Source organism: Mus caroli, unplaced genomic scaffold, assembly GCF_978045245.1.
Source record: "Mus caroli unplaced genomic scaffold, Mus_caroli_1 scaffold_13, whole genome shotgun sequence".
NCBI lineage: Eukaryota > Metazoa > Chordata > Mammalia > Rodentia > Muridae > Mus > Mus caroli.
This window is the reverse complement of record NW_028227268.1, coordinates 25,069,978-25,089,551: the sequence shown is the minus strand read 5'-3', so window position 1 is coordinate 25,089,551 and position 19,574 is coordinate 25,069,978. Positions and strand designations below refer to the sequence as shown.

General features: G+C 40.1%; 1 protein-coding gene across 2 annotated transcripts in view; it reads right to left on the bottom strand.

The window, feature by feature from the left end:
- The window catches only part of Npepps (aminopeptidase puromycin sensitive), a 79,380-nt gene that overhangs the window by 24,121 nt on the left and 35,685 nt on the right, over window positions 1-19,574 (bottom strand). For both annotated transcript variants that reach the window (XM_021176671.3, XM_029483394.2), the window contains exons 4-13: window positions 18,453-18,574; window positions 14,675-14,782; window positions 11,785-11,985; window positions 11,140-11,236; window positions 10,993-11,026; window positions 10,144-10,258; window positions 7,128-7,292; window positions 5,372-5,476; window positions 4,157-4,217; window positions 1,142-1,251 (exon numbers count right to left, since the gene is read on the bottom strand). In XM_021176671.3, the coding sequence (XP_021032330.1) occupies window positions 1,142-1,251; window positions 4,157-4,217; window positions 5,372-5,476; window positions 7,128-7,292; window positions 10,144-10,258; window positions 10,993-11,026; window positions 11,140-11,236; window positions 11,785-11,985; window positions 14,675-14,782; window positions 18,453-18,574 (1,118 nt within the window). The remainder of the gene's footprint in view (window positions 1-1,141; window positions 1,252-4,156; window positions 4,218-5,371; window positions 5,477-7,127; window positions 7,293-10,143; window positions 10,259-10,992; window positions 11,027-11,139; window positions 11,237-11,784; window positions 11,986-14,674; window positions 14,783-18,452; window positions 18,575-19,574) is intronic.

Below are 19,574 nucleotides of genomic sequence, written 5' to 3'. Positions count from 1 at the left end.
CTAGAAATTCTAGGCCAGCTGAAGCTAAATAGGAAGACTGTTTCCAAAAACTAAAACAAACAAGCAAACAAACAAGTAAGAAAGAAAAGGTTCTAGGTTCAATACACAGCATCACTAAATAAATAATGAATGAATGAATGAATGAATGAAAATTAAAATAAAAAATCTAAGCTGAAGATATGGCTCAGCAGTTACAAGCACTGGCTGTCCTTCATTCCAGAGGACCTGGGTTTAATACCCCAATGTTCACACAGTAACTCACAACCATCTGCGTAACTACAATTCCAAGGGATCAATGCCCTCTTCTGGCCTTCGTGTTTACAAGGTACACACATGGCGCAGAGACATGCATTCAGGCAAACATCCATCCACATGAAATAATAATTTTAAAAAATTTATCATTAAATAATTTAAAAAGTAGGTATTATGGGTTATGGATATCATGCATTTTTTTAAGGTTTATTTATCGTGATATGAAAGTACACTGTAGCTGTCTTCAGACACCGCAGAAGAGGGCGACAGACCTCATTACAAATGATTGTGAGCCACCATGTGGCTGCTGGGATTTGAATTCAGGACCTTCAGAAGAGCAGTCGGTGCTCTTAACCACTGAGCCATCTCACCAGCCCCCAGATATCATGCATTTTAGAATTTAAGAGATCCTGGCCAGCTAGCACTACACAGTGATATTCAGTCTCAGAAAGAAAAAAAAAAAGTCTTTCTACATGCATATCCATTGGCTGTCCTGAAACTCACTATGTAGAGTGGGCTGGCCTCAATTCACAAGAGCTCTTTTTTGCCTCTTCCTCCCACGTCCTAAGCTTAAAGGTGTGCACCATTATACCCAGCAGCCTACTGAGGCTTAAAAGGGTGCTGAGCCTTAAAATAAAGAGGAAAAAAAAAGCAGCAACCAGTAGTCTGAATTAAGTGTAATCATGACTAAGCATAACAGTTCTGAGAAACGGAATCCTCAGAGAAGAAACAACCATTCTGGTGTGCTACTTTTCTCTTTGTTTTCCAAACTGTCTGGCTAGGTAGCCAAGACATGGTTCAAACTCATGTCTGCTTATCTCCTTCAAAGTACAGAGATTCCATGTATGACACATCACACCCAGCTGTGCAAGGATTCTCACAGGTTTACCTGTTCAGCTTCCACATAAATGAGAGGGAATCCCATTTGTTTGGTCCAGGTATTCATCACAGCTGCTATGGGTTTGCCACTGGCACTTTCCAAACTTTCCCAGAGATCCTCTAGAAGGTAAATGAAAACAATAAACGGAAATATTTATTTCCTGTATCAAATATTCACATACCTTTTAACATTGCATGGCTTACCAACTGTTAGGTCCATCATACAGAGGCTCAAACAAATGGTCTACCCACAAGGCTACAACTAAGTAAATTCTACTAAAAAGCTGTTTCTGGGGACTCAGTCAAGTGCTTGCCATGCTAGCACGAGGTCACCCAGCACCCATAAGAAAACTGGTAACATGAGCGGGGTGTGGTAGTGTGTGCCTTCAATACCAGCAAAAGAGAGGCAGAGGAATGCGGATTTATCTAAGTTTGAGACCAGCCTGATCTATAGAGTGAATTCCAAGAGAGCTAGACTATGTAGGGAGATCCTGTGGTGGAGGGAAGCGTTATAATCCCAGTACTAGGGAAGCAGTGACAAGAGGGCTCCTGGGGGACAGCCAGCTGGACTGGCCTAATTGGGTAAGGTCCAGGTTCAGTGATGCCCTTCAAAGAAAACTAAGGTACAGAGCAACTGAGGAAGCCATTCAACACTGACATGTCGTAGCTTCTGCACACGCATACAGACCAAACACCTAGACTTTTATTCTAAAATAAATTTAATCATTCAAATAAAAATTGATCATAAGTAAGACAAACAGAAACAAGTATAAGCTCATTACACATTCACTGACACTCATTCAATCAGTCTAAGTTTAAATATATTCAATGTGAATACAACCAAAATAAAACTAATTTGGTTAAACTTCACTGGTTATAGAGGGAAAGCAAAATGGTAACAATGTATGCCATGCCTGGAAAAAAAGCACATAAGTGAAGTGCTTGCTATGCAGGCATGAGACCCTGAATTTGATCCTAGAACCACTTAAAAGCTGAGGTTGTAGTGTGCATTTGCAATACCAGCCCTGGGGAAATAGAGACAGGCAGAAACCCAGGGCTTCCTGGCTAGTCATACAAGCCTACTTTCTGAACCTTGGGTTAATTAAATTTAGTGCCTTTAAAAATGGTGTGTAAAGGGCTAGAGAGATGGCTCAGTGGTTAAGAGCACCGACTGTTCTTCCAAAGATCCCAAGTTCAAATCCAGCAACCACATGGAGGCTCACAACCATCCATAATGAAATCTGACTCCCTCTTCTGGTGTGTCTGAAGATAGCTACAGTGTACTTACATATAATAAATAAATAAATCTTTAAAAAAAAAAAAGGTGTGTAAATGTGGGGATTGGGTTGGAGAGATGACTCAGTGCCTAAGATCATATTATAGTTCTTGCAAAGAACCTGAATTAAATTCTCAGCACCCATGCAAGGTCATTCCAACAGCCCATAACTTCAGCTTCAGAGGGATCTGATGGCTCTGGACTTTGAGAGGTATGTGTACTCACGTGACCATACCCACACACAGGCACCTATGTATAATTAAAAATAATAAATCCTAAATCATTCAAACAAGCAAAGCAAAATTAGGGTGGAGCTTATAGGTAAGAGCATTTGCTACAGAAAGCTTATAACCAGAGCTCTGTTCTCACCTTCAACGACAGGAGAATATAAGCTCACAAAAAGTGTCCTCTGACCTCTGCATGCATGGAATGCATACACTGATGATTAAAAAACAAGCAAAAACCCAAAAAAGACTACGTGGCTACCTAGAAATGGCATCCAATGTAGACCTTTAACCTAGACGCATGTATGTACACCATCCCCCCTCAGACTATTGCTGGGTCTGGTGGAGATGCCCTGAATCTCAGCAATTAGGAGACAGAAGCAGGAGGATCTTTGCACTCACAAGGAGTCCAGTATACATAGCAAACAAAAAAATAAACAACAACCAATATATTCAGCAAGTTCTAAAACAGAAAATAGTACAGAAAAATAGGGAGATGACACTAAAAACATAAGCAAGGACTAAGGCACTTAGGGCATGAGAGCTTACAAAGAGGTATGGCAGCACGCGCCTGTCATTCCAGCACTGGGGAGGCAGAGACAGGCAATCTCTGGGTTCCAGACCAGGCTGGTATACAGAGTGAGTTCTGGAATAGCCAGGGGCTATACAGAGAGACCCCGCCTTACTAAATAAACAAACAAATAAATAATTATTTTATTGGGAAGGAAGGAAGGAAAGGAAGAAGGAAGGAAGGAAGGAAGGAAGGAAGGAAGGAAGGAAGGAAGGAAGGAAGGAAGGAAGGAAAGAAGGAAAGAAGGAAGGAAGGAAGGAAGGAAGGAGAGAGATGGTACAGAGCAAAGCTGTAAGTACTGGGTTAGAAGGCAAATCACAAAATTCTAATAGAGAGATCATAAAGTCATGAATTCTGGGAAGAACACTGACAGGCAGTAAACTTCTCCAAGAGGATGAAAAGGATCCACCGTACCCTGAGCATGTGGGAATGCCACAGTAGCTGGAATAAACACAGTAAACACTAGGCTTTGTAGCTCAAAGTGCAGCCCATGTCCTCATGCACTACGGCTGAGGAGTCATCGTAAATGACCCTTCCTGTGTAGAACGACATTTTATCTCCAGCACCCCATGGTCTGGTGCTAGGAAATCAAACTCAGAGCCTTTATCTGTATTTCTACTTCAAGTTATTGAACACGACCTTCGAGGCTAGGATGCAGCTCAGTCCAGTAGAGCATGAGCACTGTATGCATCAAGTCCTCGACTGACCTTTAGCATGACAAAAAGGGGAAGGAGGCAAGGGGTGTAGGGAAAAACTGAAACAAGGGGCTCAGCGGCTAAGAGAACTGACTAGTCTTCCAGAGGTCTGAGCTCAATTCCCAGCACCCACATCGGGGCTCACAACCATCCGGAATGGGACTCGATGACCCCTTCTGGTGTGTGTGAATTCAGACAGTGTACTCAAATATAATAATATAAATAAATCTTAAAAAGAAATTAAAAACGTAAAGATTACCTGTGGCAGCATTCTTTTGTTGGAACTTGGTTAAATACATATTCATTCCTTTCTTAAAGTCCTAAAAAAATACAATTTTAAGTAAAAGTGAGTCAGATCTCAGAATTTATAGCAGATACACACATTTATCAAAACTAAATGTACTCAATTACTAAAATATCAGATATGCTGAAAAGCATGCATCCTTCTGAAGCCCATTATGTGTTATCTAAGAGTAAAATTGCCTTCTTCTTTTGCTTTCTCAATGTGGTGCCTTATTTATCTTGACAGTGTGCTCTTATGAGAATGGTTCCCATAGGCTCTTGTGTTTGAAATCTTGATTCCCAGTAGGTACAACTGTTTTAGAAGGGTTAGGAGTTGTGGCTTTTGGAGGAGGTTTGTTAATAGGAGTATACTTTTATTCTCCTTTGGCTCTGCCTGGTGGTGGTGTCTCAAGACATCTCTTAGCCAGCAGTGGCTGTACATGATTTTATTCCCAACAATACCTACACACCCAGCATGCCAGAGGCAGGTCAATGTCTGATTTCAAGGATAGCCTGGTCTATAAAGTGAGTTTCAGGACAGCTAGGGCTACACAGAGAATCCCTGTCATGAAAAGAGAGAGGGCTCTCAGCTACTGCCCCAGTGCCATGTCTGCCTACCACATACTCCACGATAACAGTGATGGACTCCTATCTCTCTGGAACTGTAAATCCCACTAAAAGCTTTTTTCTAGGAGTTGTCTTGGTCTTGGCATTTTGACACATGGATGGAAAATTTACTAGTACAGACACTATGTAGCCTTGGGTATCACGTCTGAGTAGCCTTGACTGGCTTGCAACACTCTGTGTGGACCAGGCTGGCCTCTGTCTCCCCAGTGCTGGTTTACATGTCCAACTGCTTGTAAGCTGTATAGCAGCTTTCTATTCTCTGCTTTGTTTAGTTCTGTTAAGACAGGGTTTCTCGGTGTAGCCCTGGCCGTCCTGGAACTCACTCTATATGCTAGTCTGGCCTGAAAGAGATCTGCCTGCTTTTGTTTCACAAGCACTGGGATTAAAGGCATGAGCCACCAGGGCCCGTCTAGCTTCCCATTCTTACCACAGACATACTAATTTGTATATCATTATACTAGGAACCTTTAATAACCAATATAAAAAGAAATGTCAATAAACTAAAAATCAGATTAAAACTGTGATTTCACAATGCAGGATTGGAATTATTATTTTTATTATTTACCTTATCGCCAATGTAGTCATGTAGCATTCGGATTACAGATGCACCTTTGCTATATGATATAGCATCAAATATCTCATCAACCTCAGACGGATGGCCCACACTGACCTGGCAGACAGTGTGATTCAGGGTTATGACAGGAAGCAGACAGCCTGTAACACTGAATTACATAAAAAGCTTTCTAGGAAAACCCTTCTAACTCATGATATTCTTCTTTTAACTTACTCATAAAAGTATGCCAATCCCCCCCCCAAAAAAGAATAACTAACTTAAATATAACAATATGTAATCTTTTAACTCCCTGTTATTGTTCATAGCCTAGATTCTCTCTTTTGATCAAATCAAAGTCAAGCTGTGAACATTCTATTTATTCTTAAACGGATTTGATTTGTTCCACTAATATTATAATTATATACACTCACATACACACGCGCGCACACATACACACTTATATATATTAATAGTTTAGAACAGCAGTTATTAACCTGTGGGTACAACTCCTTTGAAGGTTGAGTAACCCTTTCACTGGTATCAAATATCAGATATCCTGCATACCAGATATTTAAATTATAATTAACAACAGTAGCAAAATCACAGTTACATATTAGCACTGCAATGTTAGGGTTGGGGGTCAGCACAACAGAGAAACTGTATTAAAAGGTGGCAGGTAGGAGGATCAGAGCAATGGTCAAAGACAAAGCAGGACTATAACTCCAGGTCTTTGGATGCAAAATATATAAACTACCTAGGTATGATGGCTCACTCCTAGCTCTCAGGAAGCAAAAAGAGGAATATTGCACATGACTTTAAGGCTAGCCAGAGTCACATAACAAAATTCTATCTCAAAAAACAAACAAACAAACAACAACAGAAGAAGCCTACGAGATGGCCTAGTGGATAAACGAGTTAGCCACAAAGTTTGATCCCCAAAACTTACAGTGGAATGAGAGAAGGAAGTGACTCTCAAAAGTTCTCTGTTATCAATGCAGACTGGGGTAAGTGCTCTCACACAGATAGAAATATTAAGTAAAACAAAGGTAGAAACGATGGTGCACACCTTTAATCTTGGCATTTGGGGGTGGGGCAGAAACAGGTGGCTGAGTTGGGGGCCAGCCTGGTCTAGAGAGCAAAGACAGTCAAGGCTACACAGAGAAACCCTGTTTCACCCCCCCCCCCACGGCCCCACATAAAAAATAAGCAAGACAAAAAAATTAAAAAGCCCTATTTATCAATAAAAACCAAAGTTTAAAAAAAAATTGGGAGGGAGAGGCAGGCAGATTTCTGAGTTCAAGGCCAGCCTGGTCTACAGAGTGAGTTCCAGGACAGCCAGGGCTATACAGAGAAACCCTGTCTTGAAAAAACAAAACAAAAAAAACCCCAAAAACAACAGAAAAAAAGCTTTAAGAGATAAAGACAAGCTAAACAGCAGACAGATGCAGTGGAGCGATGGGGATAGTGATTTGTCTACAGCGGCTGTTGGAACCAGTATAGTGTGGCTCAATAGACTGCTTTCCTCCTATCAGTCAATAAAAATACCCATAGTTCCTGCCTTTACAAAAAAAAAAAATCTTTACATTACCTACTTTAAAGAGAAATGCTACTTAGAACTTAGTCTAAGAGTTTCAGGCATGAGCTAAAAATAAATCAGTCACCCAAAGGAAGCCATCCATGCAGCTTTTTTTTGCATTTCAGAATCCTAAACATCCTGAGACATAACAAATTACATATTTCACTGAAATGATTGCAAAGTACAGCTCACTTCAATAGGATGGCTGTTATCTAAGGCATCAAGTTCCTGGGCACGGGTATAATCTGCAGAAACAAACTGAGTCCAGATATCATACTCTGGAAAGCAGTGGTCTACACAAAGATACTCAATCCAGGATGCAAAGCCTTCGTTCAACCAGAGATGAGTCCACCATTCCTAAAAAAGAAAAAGGTAGATCGAGTGAAGGACACATAGGAATAGTCACTGCATTATTGGAAAAACATGTCTCCCTTCTATTGTACTTGAAAATTTGTAATTTTGTAAAGTAAAACTCAACAGAAACCAGTTAGTAATGAACTCATATTTGAGGGCATCAGATCCCATGACAGATGGTTGTGAGCCACACCATGTGGTTGCTGGGAATTGAACTCAGAACCTGTGGAAGAGCAGTCAGTGCTCTTAACCACTGAACCATCTCTCCAGCCCCAAGAGAAAGTTTCTTGAGTTTACTGCAAAAGGGCATCAGGCTGGGCAGGAAACCAGAGGGCTATCTGCAGCCAAGAATTTCTCTTAAAACCCAAACCAAACCATGGCTCTTACGGCCAAATGAGAAAGGTAGAAATCATTTACTCAATGACTGGGAGAAACAGTGAATTGGGTTTCCATTTCTAAATGAATAGAAGTATAATACAGCCTCAAGGACTATGTAAATCTAGCAGGAATATCACTCACAGCAGGAAGTAGTTCAAAAATAAATGACATTTAAGGATTTATGAAACAGAAAATTCACATCTAAGAATGCATAGTGAGTTGAATAGTGGTAATATACAGAAACTAAAAGCCTGGTCTAAAAGCATTACACCTTTTTATTCCATTTGCACAGAGGTAACACTGTTAAATATGTGAAGTCTATCTATGAGGGTTTGACCAGAAACTAGTAGAGAATTTTCAACATAATGAAAAAAAAGTGACATGAAAAAATTTAAGAAGAATCTTTTAGAACACATCAGTCTAATTTTCATTGATGTTGATTAAACCTCTTTGTAAAGTAATATATGGATCCAAAACAGAGGCCAGAGAATTTTTTGTTAAATAGTAAAAAGGTACACAGTTTGCAAAGAACAAATTTTTTTTAATATTAAGTAATTAGGGTTGCTTGTCAATTAGGTATTAATAAACCCCACTGAGGTAAGCTAGTTCAGAGCTACTGAACACTAATCCTTAGGAATTTCGGTCTATGAAACAATTGGCATCTAACAAAGACGGTTACATAAGCTCAGAAAGAAGTTGTTTCAAAATAGTAAGTGCATATTTCCTCTGCTAAAATTTACTGCCGGTAATAAACAAATAATTTTTCTCAAGGTTGAATAGAAATAGCAGACTTGCTATGTGCCAAGAAAATACCCAACCAAGAATTGTAACACATTAGTCTAATCCTAGCACCCAGGAAGCAGAGGCAGGAAGATCTCTGAGTTCAAGGCCAGCCTGGTCAGGTCTATACAATGAGCACTAGGACAGCCAGGACTACACAGAAAAGACTGTCTCAAACGAAAACAAAACTACGTGTGGTAGTGGCAGTACTTGGGAGGCAGAGGTAAGCAATCTCTTGAGTTTTAGGCCAGCCTGGTCAACAGAACAAGTTCCAAGACGGTTCAAGGCTACATAGAAAACCTTCAAAAAAATCAAACACAAAATAACAAAAGCCCCCCAAAACCATAGGGAGAATAGAAATTTTTACACACATTTGAATGCAGGCATTAACTCATATAGTTCCAATGATATTGTATTAAAAATAAAAAATACTGGGGTTGGAGAGATGGTTTAGCAGTCAGGAGCATTGAATACCTTCCAGAGTACCTGGGTTCAATTCCCAGCAACCACACAGCAGCTCCAAGATCTGACACCCTCACACAGACATACAGCCAGACAAAACACCAATGCACATAAAGTAAAAATAAGTTATTTTTTTTTAAAAGCCACCTAACCTATAAGAAAAGTTTTAAACATTGGAAGAAAAATGGGAGAGCATATTTTCAGAGACTGACTTTCTTTAGAAGTGTTCTTAGCTAGGTCATAGCTGAAACACATCTTACTTTTTCACTCATTCCTAAGGCACATGGACTTAACTAACATCTAAGTCAGGTTCAACTCTTTGGCAGTCTATGGTGCTGTCAAGGAATCTGGCTAAGTCCAGTCTCCAGTTCTTTCAGGGCACAGTTAAGTCTAATTCTTTTTTTTTTTTTTGCTTTTTGTTTTTGGAGACAGGGTTTTTCTGTGTAGCCCTGGCTGTCCTGGAACTCACTCTGTAGACCAGGCTGGCCTCGAACTCAGAAATCCGCCTGCCTCTACCTCCCAAGTGCTGGGATTAAAGGTGTGTGCCACCATGCCCGGCTTTTTTTTCTAATTCATTTATTAAACCCTGTATTTCAAAACACTAACATAATTGGCTCCCACAGATAGAATTTTATTTATAGTAAAGGTGAAACACCAGGATTAACAGATACAAAATACATACAGTAACTGAAAACTCCAATTAGATAGTTAGATTTTTAGTTCAACGGATTTTTTAAAAATTTTACTTCAAACTTCACCTTATTTTAGGCAAATACAATAATGACTTACATAACCACATTTTTGTGTTTATATAGTTCAACTTGCAAACTATAGAACAAAGATAACTTCTCTCTTCCCTTACCTCCTCTAGATGCCAGGGAACCTAAGGGCCTCAAACATGTTGGGCAAGTACCTGACCAATGGGCTATCTGCACAGCCCCGATAAATGCTTATGAAAACAGATCTTTTAAAAGAAAATGTTTCTTTTTTGTTTTTCAAGACAGGGTTTCTCTGTGTTGCTCTGGATGCAACTCACTTTGTAGACCAGGCTGGCCAGAGATCCACCTGCCTCATTAATCCCAAGTGTGGGGATTAAAGCACCACCAGCACAGAGTATATAAGAAAATGTTTAATTTTTGGCATAGTATCATAGCCAAATTTGAAAGAGTGTGGCCAAAATAATGTGCAGCAGGACATAGATGGATATATTTGAGCACTTAAAAATATTAAATACCATAGTAACAAGATTTCCAAACCATTGATGGGCGAGTTCATGTCCCACAACCAGAGCAACCCACTGGCGTGATGAAGAACACGAGTTTTTTGGATCAATAAGCAAGGCCGTTTCCCTGTGTTTAAAAAGAAATAAAATAAAATGGTAAAAGCATTTCAATAAAAGCAGGCCTAGAAGTGGAGGAGATAAAGCCAACTGGCTTTATGTTAGGCTTTAGCAATATCAAGTAAACATTTTCTCAGCAAATGTAAGATAAATAGGGTTCAGGAAGTCTAGACTACTTTGATAGACTATGTACAACAGAAAATCAAAGATACCCAAGTTTATCAGTGTGCTGCCTGGTGACTAGGAAGACTGCTAATCAGAGAAGACACGAAAAAGTAGCAGCAGAAGACAGTGTAAAGTCCCAAAGAGGACACTGAGCGGGCTCTACAGAGCTCAGCTCATCCAAAGGCAACTAAAAGTGGAAGAAAAAATTGTTTACAGACGCAGCTTCAGAACTTATGCAACCCACATGTTTGTATTGTGCTGACAGCCATGTAAAAATCAATCGGAGGCTCTTCACAGTGGGCAATAACTATGTAACTCTTGAAACAGCACTGGACATGACTCAGCCAAGAACATAGCTAAAAAAGCTACAAGTGCCAAATGCACCCTTTAAAAATATTGTACCCTCAGATAGTGCCAGTGAGGGAAGTCCATCTGCATGCTTCAAATATTCATGAAACTCAGGAGAGGCAGAAAAATTTTCCCAGAGCATAAAGCAAAAGCCACTCAACTGTGAACAGAGTGAAGCCCTTATGAGATCGGTGATTTGAAAGAAGGCAGGGTAACGTGTCATTAACATACCTATAAGTAACAAGGCCCCAGTTCTCCATGGCACCTTCATAAAATAAATATAAACATTTATTGATATATATATGCATACTTTTCCTCAAAAATCACAAAATTCAAATAAAGTCATACAATTCAGCAGTAAAATGAAATTTACTTTACCAGCTGCAAAGTCAGCAATAGCAATGAGATCAATTTTAGGTAGAGGATAAGGAACATTGAAGTAGTCTTTATAAAAAGGCAAGGTCTTAGCAGCAACCTAAAAGGTACAAAAAACAAAATCACCCTATGAATATTTTATTATAAGTCACACAGAAACCCACAAAGGAGAGCTGCTTTAGGCTAAACCACCAGAAGCTTCTAGAAACAGATCCCAGGGACCCGCTTCCTCTGAAGACTGTGTTCGCTCGCTACAAATGCTGTCGCTGACCTAACTCTAGCCCATTTATAAGTTGGTATGAATAATAATTATATATTTTCATGGTAGTCCATAGAAAAACAAATACTGCTTTTATATTCTCTCTCTCTCTCCTCCAGAGGGAGAGTATTGCACTCACGACTTCATGCACTGTTAAACACGAACTCTCCCATGACCCTTGGCCCTGACTTTTGTATTGTCTGGATCATTATCTTAGAAAATGTTAATGCAACAAGAATGCCATATCCAAAATTCTAGTAAAAGTGAAATGAAAGTATCAAAACAACTTTCCATTAAATCACAAATAACCAGACTAGGAACTGATCAGTTGTAAACTCCCCAGCCTGCAGCTGTGGACGACTGGGGCAATCCTCTTCAAGGACAGTTACCTCGAGCGCAAACTTTCCTTGCTCTGCTTTGCCAACAGGGGTGTAAACACGGACACACACACCATCTTTTGACCTTGTTTCTACAAAGTCATATTCACCCACAACAAATGCCACCAGATACGTAGACATAACAGGTGTGCGAGCAAACTTCACTTCCACTAAATTTTCATCATCAGGATATGGTTTCCTTTCGATTACATTCTTAAGGGAAAAACAAAAACAGAAAACAAGAAAAATTTAAGGAGATTTATATTGGTATTTTAGAGTAAATACTAGGCAAAAACCTATAGGCTTAAGTATTTTCTCCTTTCCCCTTTCGTAGAATGGTATTTTAACTAAGTTCTTCAGTGCTTTTATATTATGTAGGTCATTGCTCTTACAAGAAAGCTTTCCTTCAGTGGGATGGTGGTGGTGCATATCTTTAGTCCCAGCACTCAGAACTCAGAGTCAGAAAGATCCCAGAGAGCCGGGCCAGTTCAAACAGAGCAAGTTCCCGGACAGTCAGAGCTACACAGAGAAATTCTGTCTCAAAACCAAACAAACATACAAGTTCCTCATTTCTTTTTGAGACAATGTCTCAGTAATTATGTGCCCTTGGTTGGCAGGATCTTGCCATGTAAACAGGTTAAGCTCTAACTCAGAGATCCACAGTGCTGGGACCAAAAGCATGTAGCACCTTGCCTGGTCTTTGATAAAGTTCTTACACTAAGAAATTGGAAGCAAAGTGTTAAAACACTAAGAGCTTACTCAGAGAGAGAAGATAACCTTTCTTGAATAGCAAACCTGGCAAACGCTGACGTGCTTTGTTCCACTTTTGTTTTGTTTTAATCTTTTTGTTTGTTTGTTTGTTTTTGGTTTTTCAAGACAGGGTTTCTCTGTGTAGCCCTGGCTGTCCTGGAACTCACTCTGTAGACCAGGCTGGCCTCGAACTCAGAAATCCGCCTGCCTCTGTGTCCCCCCCCCCCCCCGCCCCCCCAGTGCTGGCATTAAAGGCGTGCGCCACCACACCCAGCTCCAGTTTTGTTTTTTGAGATTGGGTCTCACTCTGCAGCTATGCCTGGCCTTGAACTCCACTTGAGATCCACTTGTTTCTGGCTTCCATATGCTGGGATTAAAAGCAGGCACCACTACCCCGGGCCTGCATTAGGAGGTTTTAGATTTTCTTTTACTTTTTAAAAAAAGACCTCAATACTTTTCAAATAAAAATAGGGACAGGATAAAGTAAATTAACAATAAAGTGATTACAGAATCATACATCTATCTTAAAGGGTATAGTGAGTTCTAGATCCCAAACACCATGTGTGGAAGATCCTGGAAGACGTGAAACTTCACCTTTACCTATGGGATTCCCAACGGTTTCTCTGTGAAACAGCCCTGGCTTTCCTAGAACTCACTTTGCAGACCAGACTGGCCTCAACCTCGCAGAGATCCACCACCACAGTCCAGTCCAACAGTTCTCAGTTTGTTTGTTTGTTTGTTTGTTTGTTTGTTTCTTTCTTTCTTTGCTGTGTAGTTGGTTCTGACAGCTCTCAGTTTCTTTTTTTTTTTAAGATTTATTTATTATTATTATATCTAAGTACACTGTAGCTGTCTTCAGATGCACTAGAAGAGGGCGTCAGATTTCATTACAGATGGTTGTGAGCCACCATGTGGTTACTGGGATTCCAACTCAGGACCTTTGGAAGAACAGTCGGTGCTCTTAATAACTGAGCCATCTCTCCAGCCCAGCTCTCAGTTTCTTAAGATTCTATCCTTTCTTCCACAGAAGCCCTATCTATATTCAAGAAACAAACCTTAAATTCATTTACACTAAAATGTAAATGAGTGTTTCATTTAGTGTATTGGTTTTCTTACTAGGAATGGATGAAAGAGAATAGCATTTTCTACAGAATTCTTTCCACTGATGAGTAGGCAAAAGCTAGATGTTTGGTTATTTTTTGGCCTTTGGTAAAGGGTCTTTAACCTAGCTGGTCTGAAACTCATTATGTTGCCGAGACTGGCCTTGAACTTGCAGCTATTTTTCTGCTTCAGTCTCTCAAGTGCTGGGATTATAGCAAGAATCACCATACATAAAAAGCAAGAAGCTCTTAGTTCTTCACAGTCAGATTCTAAGCTCCTGGCTACTATCAATCTTAAACAAGGTGGTCTCAGACAATCAGGTTGAAGGATAAAAGCTTATACTTATGAATGAGATCAATAACAATAATTAAGAGCATATGTGAAAATATAATCAGCCAAAAACCTAAATATTCTTTTTAATATACCTATCACTTCTAGGATTTAATAAGAAAGCCAAGACACTCTTATTGTAGGTTATTTCACATATTAATGTTCCTTATTTATGTCCTTCAGTTTTAAAAAGTAGATAAAAGTGCAGCTCATGGACAACGTCCTAGCACCTAAGACAGTGAGGAAGGAAGACACTTTCCTGCAAGGCCAGAGTGAGCTACAAAGTGAGGAACAGGACAGCCTTGGATACAGTGCACCCTGACTTAGAAACAAAACCACACAGTAGCTGTGCAGTGGTGGCGCACGCCTTTAATCCCAGCACTTGGGAGGCAGAGGCAGGAGGATTTCTGAGTTCGAGGTCAGCCTGGTATACAAAGTGAGTTCCAGGACAGCCAGGGTTGCACAGAGAAATCTTGTTTTGCAAAACAAAACCAAAACAGCACAGTAAGAATCTTGCCTTCCTGTGGCTCTCTTGGGAAGTTGCTCCTTGAGGAGGAAACCATCAGAATGCAATTGAGGAAAATAGGACTTAAGGAAAATAAAGGAACCAGGGACAATGCTTGTTAGCAGAAAGCACTATGCTAGGTGATTTCACATCTCCTACTTAATCAAGAAAGCAAATATACCAGAGATTATTAAAAGTTTATTAGCACATACATACCATATTTGATAAAGCCACTCTGTCTTTAGGCACAACCAGCGAGATATCAAAAGTTGCTTTGATAGCAGGCTCATCCCAGCAAGGAAAAGCCCTTCGGGCATCAGTAGCCTTAAGGAAAAAATATAAACTCATATCAATACCGTTTAATTAATCTCAGAGATTGTTTCATGAAATCATTGCTGTTTTGTATTAGTCAATTATTTCTCTTTTTTTCTTTCCTTTTTATAAAAATTGTGTTTAATGAGTGTTTTCTCTGCATGTATATTTGTATGCCAAGTTTGTGCCTAGTACCCTCAGACACCAGAATAAGGCATCAGCTCTTGTAGACGCAGAAACTGCAGATGGTTTTGAGTAGCCATGTGAGTGCTATGAATTGAACCTGAGCTCTCCTGAAGACTATTAGCCTGTGTACTTAACCTCTGAGCTCTCTCCACCTCCTTTTCTTTCATTTTTTTTCAGGATTGAGAATCAAAACCCAGGGCCCCATATACAATAGGCAAGGCCTCATCTACTCATCTCTATCCCTGGGCTTCAAAGATTTACTGTTTATTCTGTCAGGTAATGAGCTAAGTGCTGACTACAAAGGAAACATTAATGCTGCTACCAATGTCACATTAGCAGTTATTTGTCAACTATTCTGCTGCAGATTATGACAAAATGAGAATTATTTGTAATTATATTTTTGCTTTTATTAAAATACTTATAACATTTAGATTTAATATGAATGGCTTCACTAATACAGCAGATATAACTCAAATCACAGACCATTTATTGCCAAGCTGTAAGGATTCAAATTAGGGAAAATATGAGAGACGGTGCCTCTGAGTTTTATTTTAAATTAACAATAAACAAAACTAATAAAAACATGTATAATATAATAAATAAAAATATTCCAAGTCTCTGATACACTCTGTTCTTAATCTAGAATGACAATAAATACAGATGCTCTATAAATCGAGACAAGTCATTTATTTAATGGCCTGTCTATATGGTATACATCAGAACTCATTATCTGACCTAGAAACAGTATTCTATAAAAATTAAAAATGGGATTAGGGAGATAGCTTAGTCAGGAAGTTCACACTAAGCAAGTAGGATGAATTAATTCAAATGTGGTAGTATTTGTAACTGCAGTCCTGGGGAAACAGATAAGAAGATATTAGGGCTCCTTGGCCAGCTAGTCTAGCCTAATTGAAACTCTTCCTTGTTTTGTTTTTTTGGGTTTTTTTTTGGGGGGGGGGCAGGTTTCTCTGTATAGCCCTGGCTGTCCTGGAACTCACTTTGTAGACCAGGCTGGCCTCGAACTCAGAAATCCACCTGTCTCTGCCTCCCAAGTGCTGGGATTAAAGGCGTGCACCACCACCGCCTGGCTTGTTTTGTTTTTTTGAGACACGGTTTCTCTATGTGCCATCACCCAGCTCTGACGGAAACTCTTTAAAAAAAAAAAGGCTGGTAAGATGGCTTAGCAGTTAAGAGCACCAGCTTCTCTTCCAGAGGAAGGAAGGGAGAGAGGGAGGGAAGGAGAGAGGGAAGGAGGAGGAAGGAGAGAGACAAGCAAAACATCCATACAAATAAAAATTAAATCAAATAAACAAACAAAAACCCAACTGTTTGCTCTCCATGCTAACTTTCAAAGACTGATCGACTCTGGGGGAGGAACAGTCATTGCCTTCAGTTGTGTGGCAAATGGTAACCCACCAGGCTCTAGTAGATAGGGCCAACCCAATGGCCACACAGTCAGTGCTGGTTAAAGCTAGAGTTAGTGCTATAGAAATGGCACATTATTGCTCTTGCAGAAGACCTGATTCAGTTTCCAGCACCCACGCTGGGGCCTCACATCTTCCTGTAACCCCAGAAGGACGGACACCTCACCTATGTGGGCGCCTAAACCTGCACACACACAAGCACTCACACAGGCATGCGTGCATCATGAAAAAAAGTTTAAAACCATTTATATATACAAAATCTAAGTCACCAAGTCAAACAAAAAGGCAAGAATGTGAGAAAGAATCTGGGTGTGTGTGGAAGGGAGACAGTCAGACACTGTGGCACACACCTATAATCCCAGCACTTGGGAGGTAGAGGTAAGCATATCTGTGAGTTGGAGTCAGCCTGGCCTATCGTGAGTTTCAGGACAGCCAAAGCTACATAGAGAGATCAAGTCTCAAAACACCCCAAAGGTGTGAGGTTTTTGGTTAGGTGCGGAAGAAAGCTAAATCAAAGAAAATCTGAAACCAGTGCAGTCGCCATGCCTTGAAAAACTAAGGAAACAAAGACTTTCTGCTCACAGTCCAGTGGGTGGATGCCAAATCTGCCAAGATCAAGAACAAGGATTATGTGAAGTTCAAGGTTCACTGCAGCAGGCAGCTTTACAGCCTGGTCATACAGATAAGCAGAAGGCAATGATAAGACAGCCCCTGCCTTCTGATCTGCAGTGAAGGAGTTGAAATAAACCAGACTGGTGCGTTTGACTATTTAAAAATACCCTGAAAAGTCAATCTAACAAGAAAAGGAGTAGAGATGTACTGCGGTGGTTTTCTGCCTGGACTCCACCCCCACAGTTACCTGGCAGAACCCAGGTGTGCTCCGCCCCACAGGTACTTGGCAACAGTCAGGGAAGTCTGGCCTACTGTAAAAGGGGCTGCTTGTCCCCTCCTTGCTCTCTTACTCTCTTGCCCACTTCCCCCTGCTCCTCCTCTCCCCACCCCCCCCCCATGGTCATGGCTGGCCCCTACTTCTCTATTCTCCCCTTCTCTCTGCCTTTCTCTGCCTCTGCTGCTCTCCTAACTCCCCATGCCCTGAATAAACTCTATTCTATGTTATAGAATAAACCTGTGGCTGGTCCCTCAGGGGGAAGGGATGCCTCGGCATGGGCCACTGAGGCACACCCTTCCCCCACACCCAGATAGAACATATTCTTACATTTCTTTATCTTTTTATGATCACAGCGTACTGTAGCTAAGACTGCAGGTAACTGCAAAGAAACATGGGTACATAAATGTGATGTGGGTTTTGGTTTACTTTTGTAGGGTAGCACTGTGCAGCCCTGGCAGCTCTCAGATTCACTATGCAGTCTAAAACAACAGTAACAACAAGAGCAAATCTGATGTAAAATTTTATTACCTTGGTATGTATGTACACATGAATATATTATCATTCTCTAACCTATATCCCTCATTCCCTCCTGTTCTTTTTTAAAGGTTTCTATTTTTAAGATTTATTTCTAAGTGTATGCATGCATGCAGGTAAGAGCAAGTAGCCGGGCGTGGTGGCGCACGCCTTTAATCCCAGCACTCGGGAGGCAGAGGCAGGCGGATTTCTGAGTTCGAGGCCAGCCTGGTCTACAAAGTGAGTTCCAGGACAGCCAGGGCTACACAGAGAAACCCTGTCTCGAAAAACCAAAAAAAAAAAAAAAAAAAAGAGCAAGTGCCCTCAGAGAAAGGCAAGAAAGTGCAGGATCCTCTGTAGCTAAAAACTCTCTAAGAGCAGAATAGTCTGCTAAACAATTACCCACTCATCCCCAGCCCTGTTTATCTCTTTTATATAGATAGAAATAGTCCTGAACATAAAATACAAATTCCAGGGATAGGTGTGGTGGCACACTCTTTTAACCCCAGCACTCAGGAGGCAGAGGCAAGTGAGATCTCTGAGTTCAAGGCCAGCCTGGTCGATAAAGCATGTTCTCAGACAGCCAGGGGACACATAGTGAGGCCTATGTTAAAAAACAAAAAACAAAATAAAAAGACAGAATAGCATTAGTGACAACAGCCACACATACCTCAAACTGTGTGACAGCAGCATAGCGCACCTCGCCGGCAGGGGTGGTGTATCTGCTTCTATAGAAACCTTTCATTTTGTCATTCAGCTCTCCAACAAAATCTATCTTTAAGGTTCCTGTACCTGTGATTGAAGATAAAGACCTTTTTATTGACATGTTAATTATAAATTCAGGTACCAAAATATGCCCTCAAGACACTATTTTCAATAGGCTATTACAATATTCAAAGCATTTATTTCCTTTCTCAAATACTCCTTTTGGCACTGGAGAGAATTCTCTACTGACTGACATGAATGGCAAACTAATCCTTTAAGTTTCATTTAGGGGGACTGCTTAGAAAATAATTTTACTAAGTCTCAAATTACCACAATACATTAAGATAAAAATAGGAAAGAAAGCATTTATTATGAAATGTCTGACATGTTTCTGTGCATGAGATTTCTAAAAATACTTATGAATATAAAGTTGGAAGTATTGTCCCCTTTTGTAGAAGAGAAAATCAAGGGCTAAAAAAATGTTACGTCAAAGTCCTGAAACTAGTAAATAGCAAGACTGCTTTCACCTAAAACATGCTTGTGGCCAATTACATCATGTCTTTAGCCTTTTAAAAATAACTTTAGTACACAAAATGTAGCCAATTACTTTACCACTAAAGACAATGTTTGCTTGATCCAGATAGAACATTGATTGCATATTCTTGTAAGGAATTATAGGGAAGAGCAATTATTTGATCAACTAAGGCATAAGGCTTACTCGATCATCTGAGTGTGAGCACTAGAGAAAGAAATTACTAAGCTAAGCAACCTAAGTACACACCCTATCATTTTAAGAGTAAAACCAATTTTGCCTATATGTGTGATTTCTGCTAAAAAAAAAAAGTGCTATTTTAAATAACAGAATGAAGATCTATATTCTAGTATTCACCTGCTGAACTCAGGTACACGGCAAAACAAGAATCCATTGCACACCCTACAAATCAAGTCACAACACACAAAGTATTTGAAAAGAATGTTGACTTTAGACATGATCTTTTCCGTGTGTTTATTTATAACAAGATCTAGAGTATGTGAGTCTAAAGACATGAGGAAAATGCTTAGCTAATCATACCAGACTGTCATATCC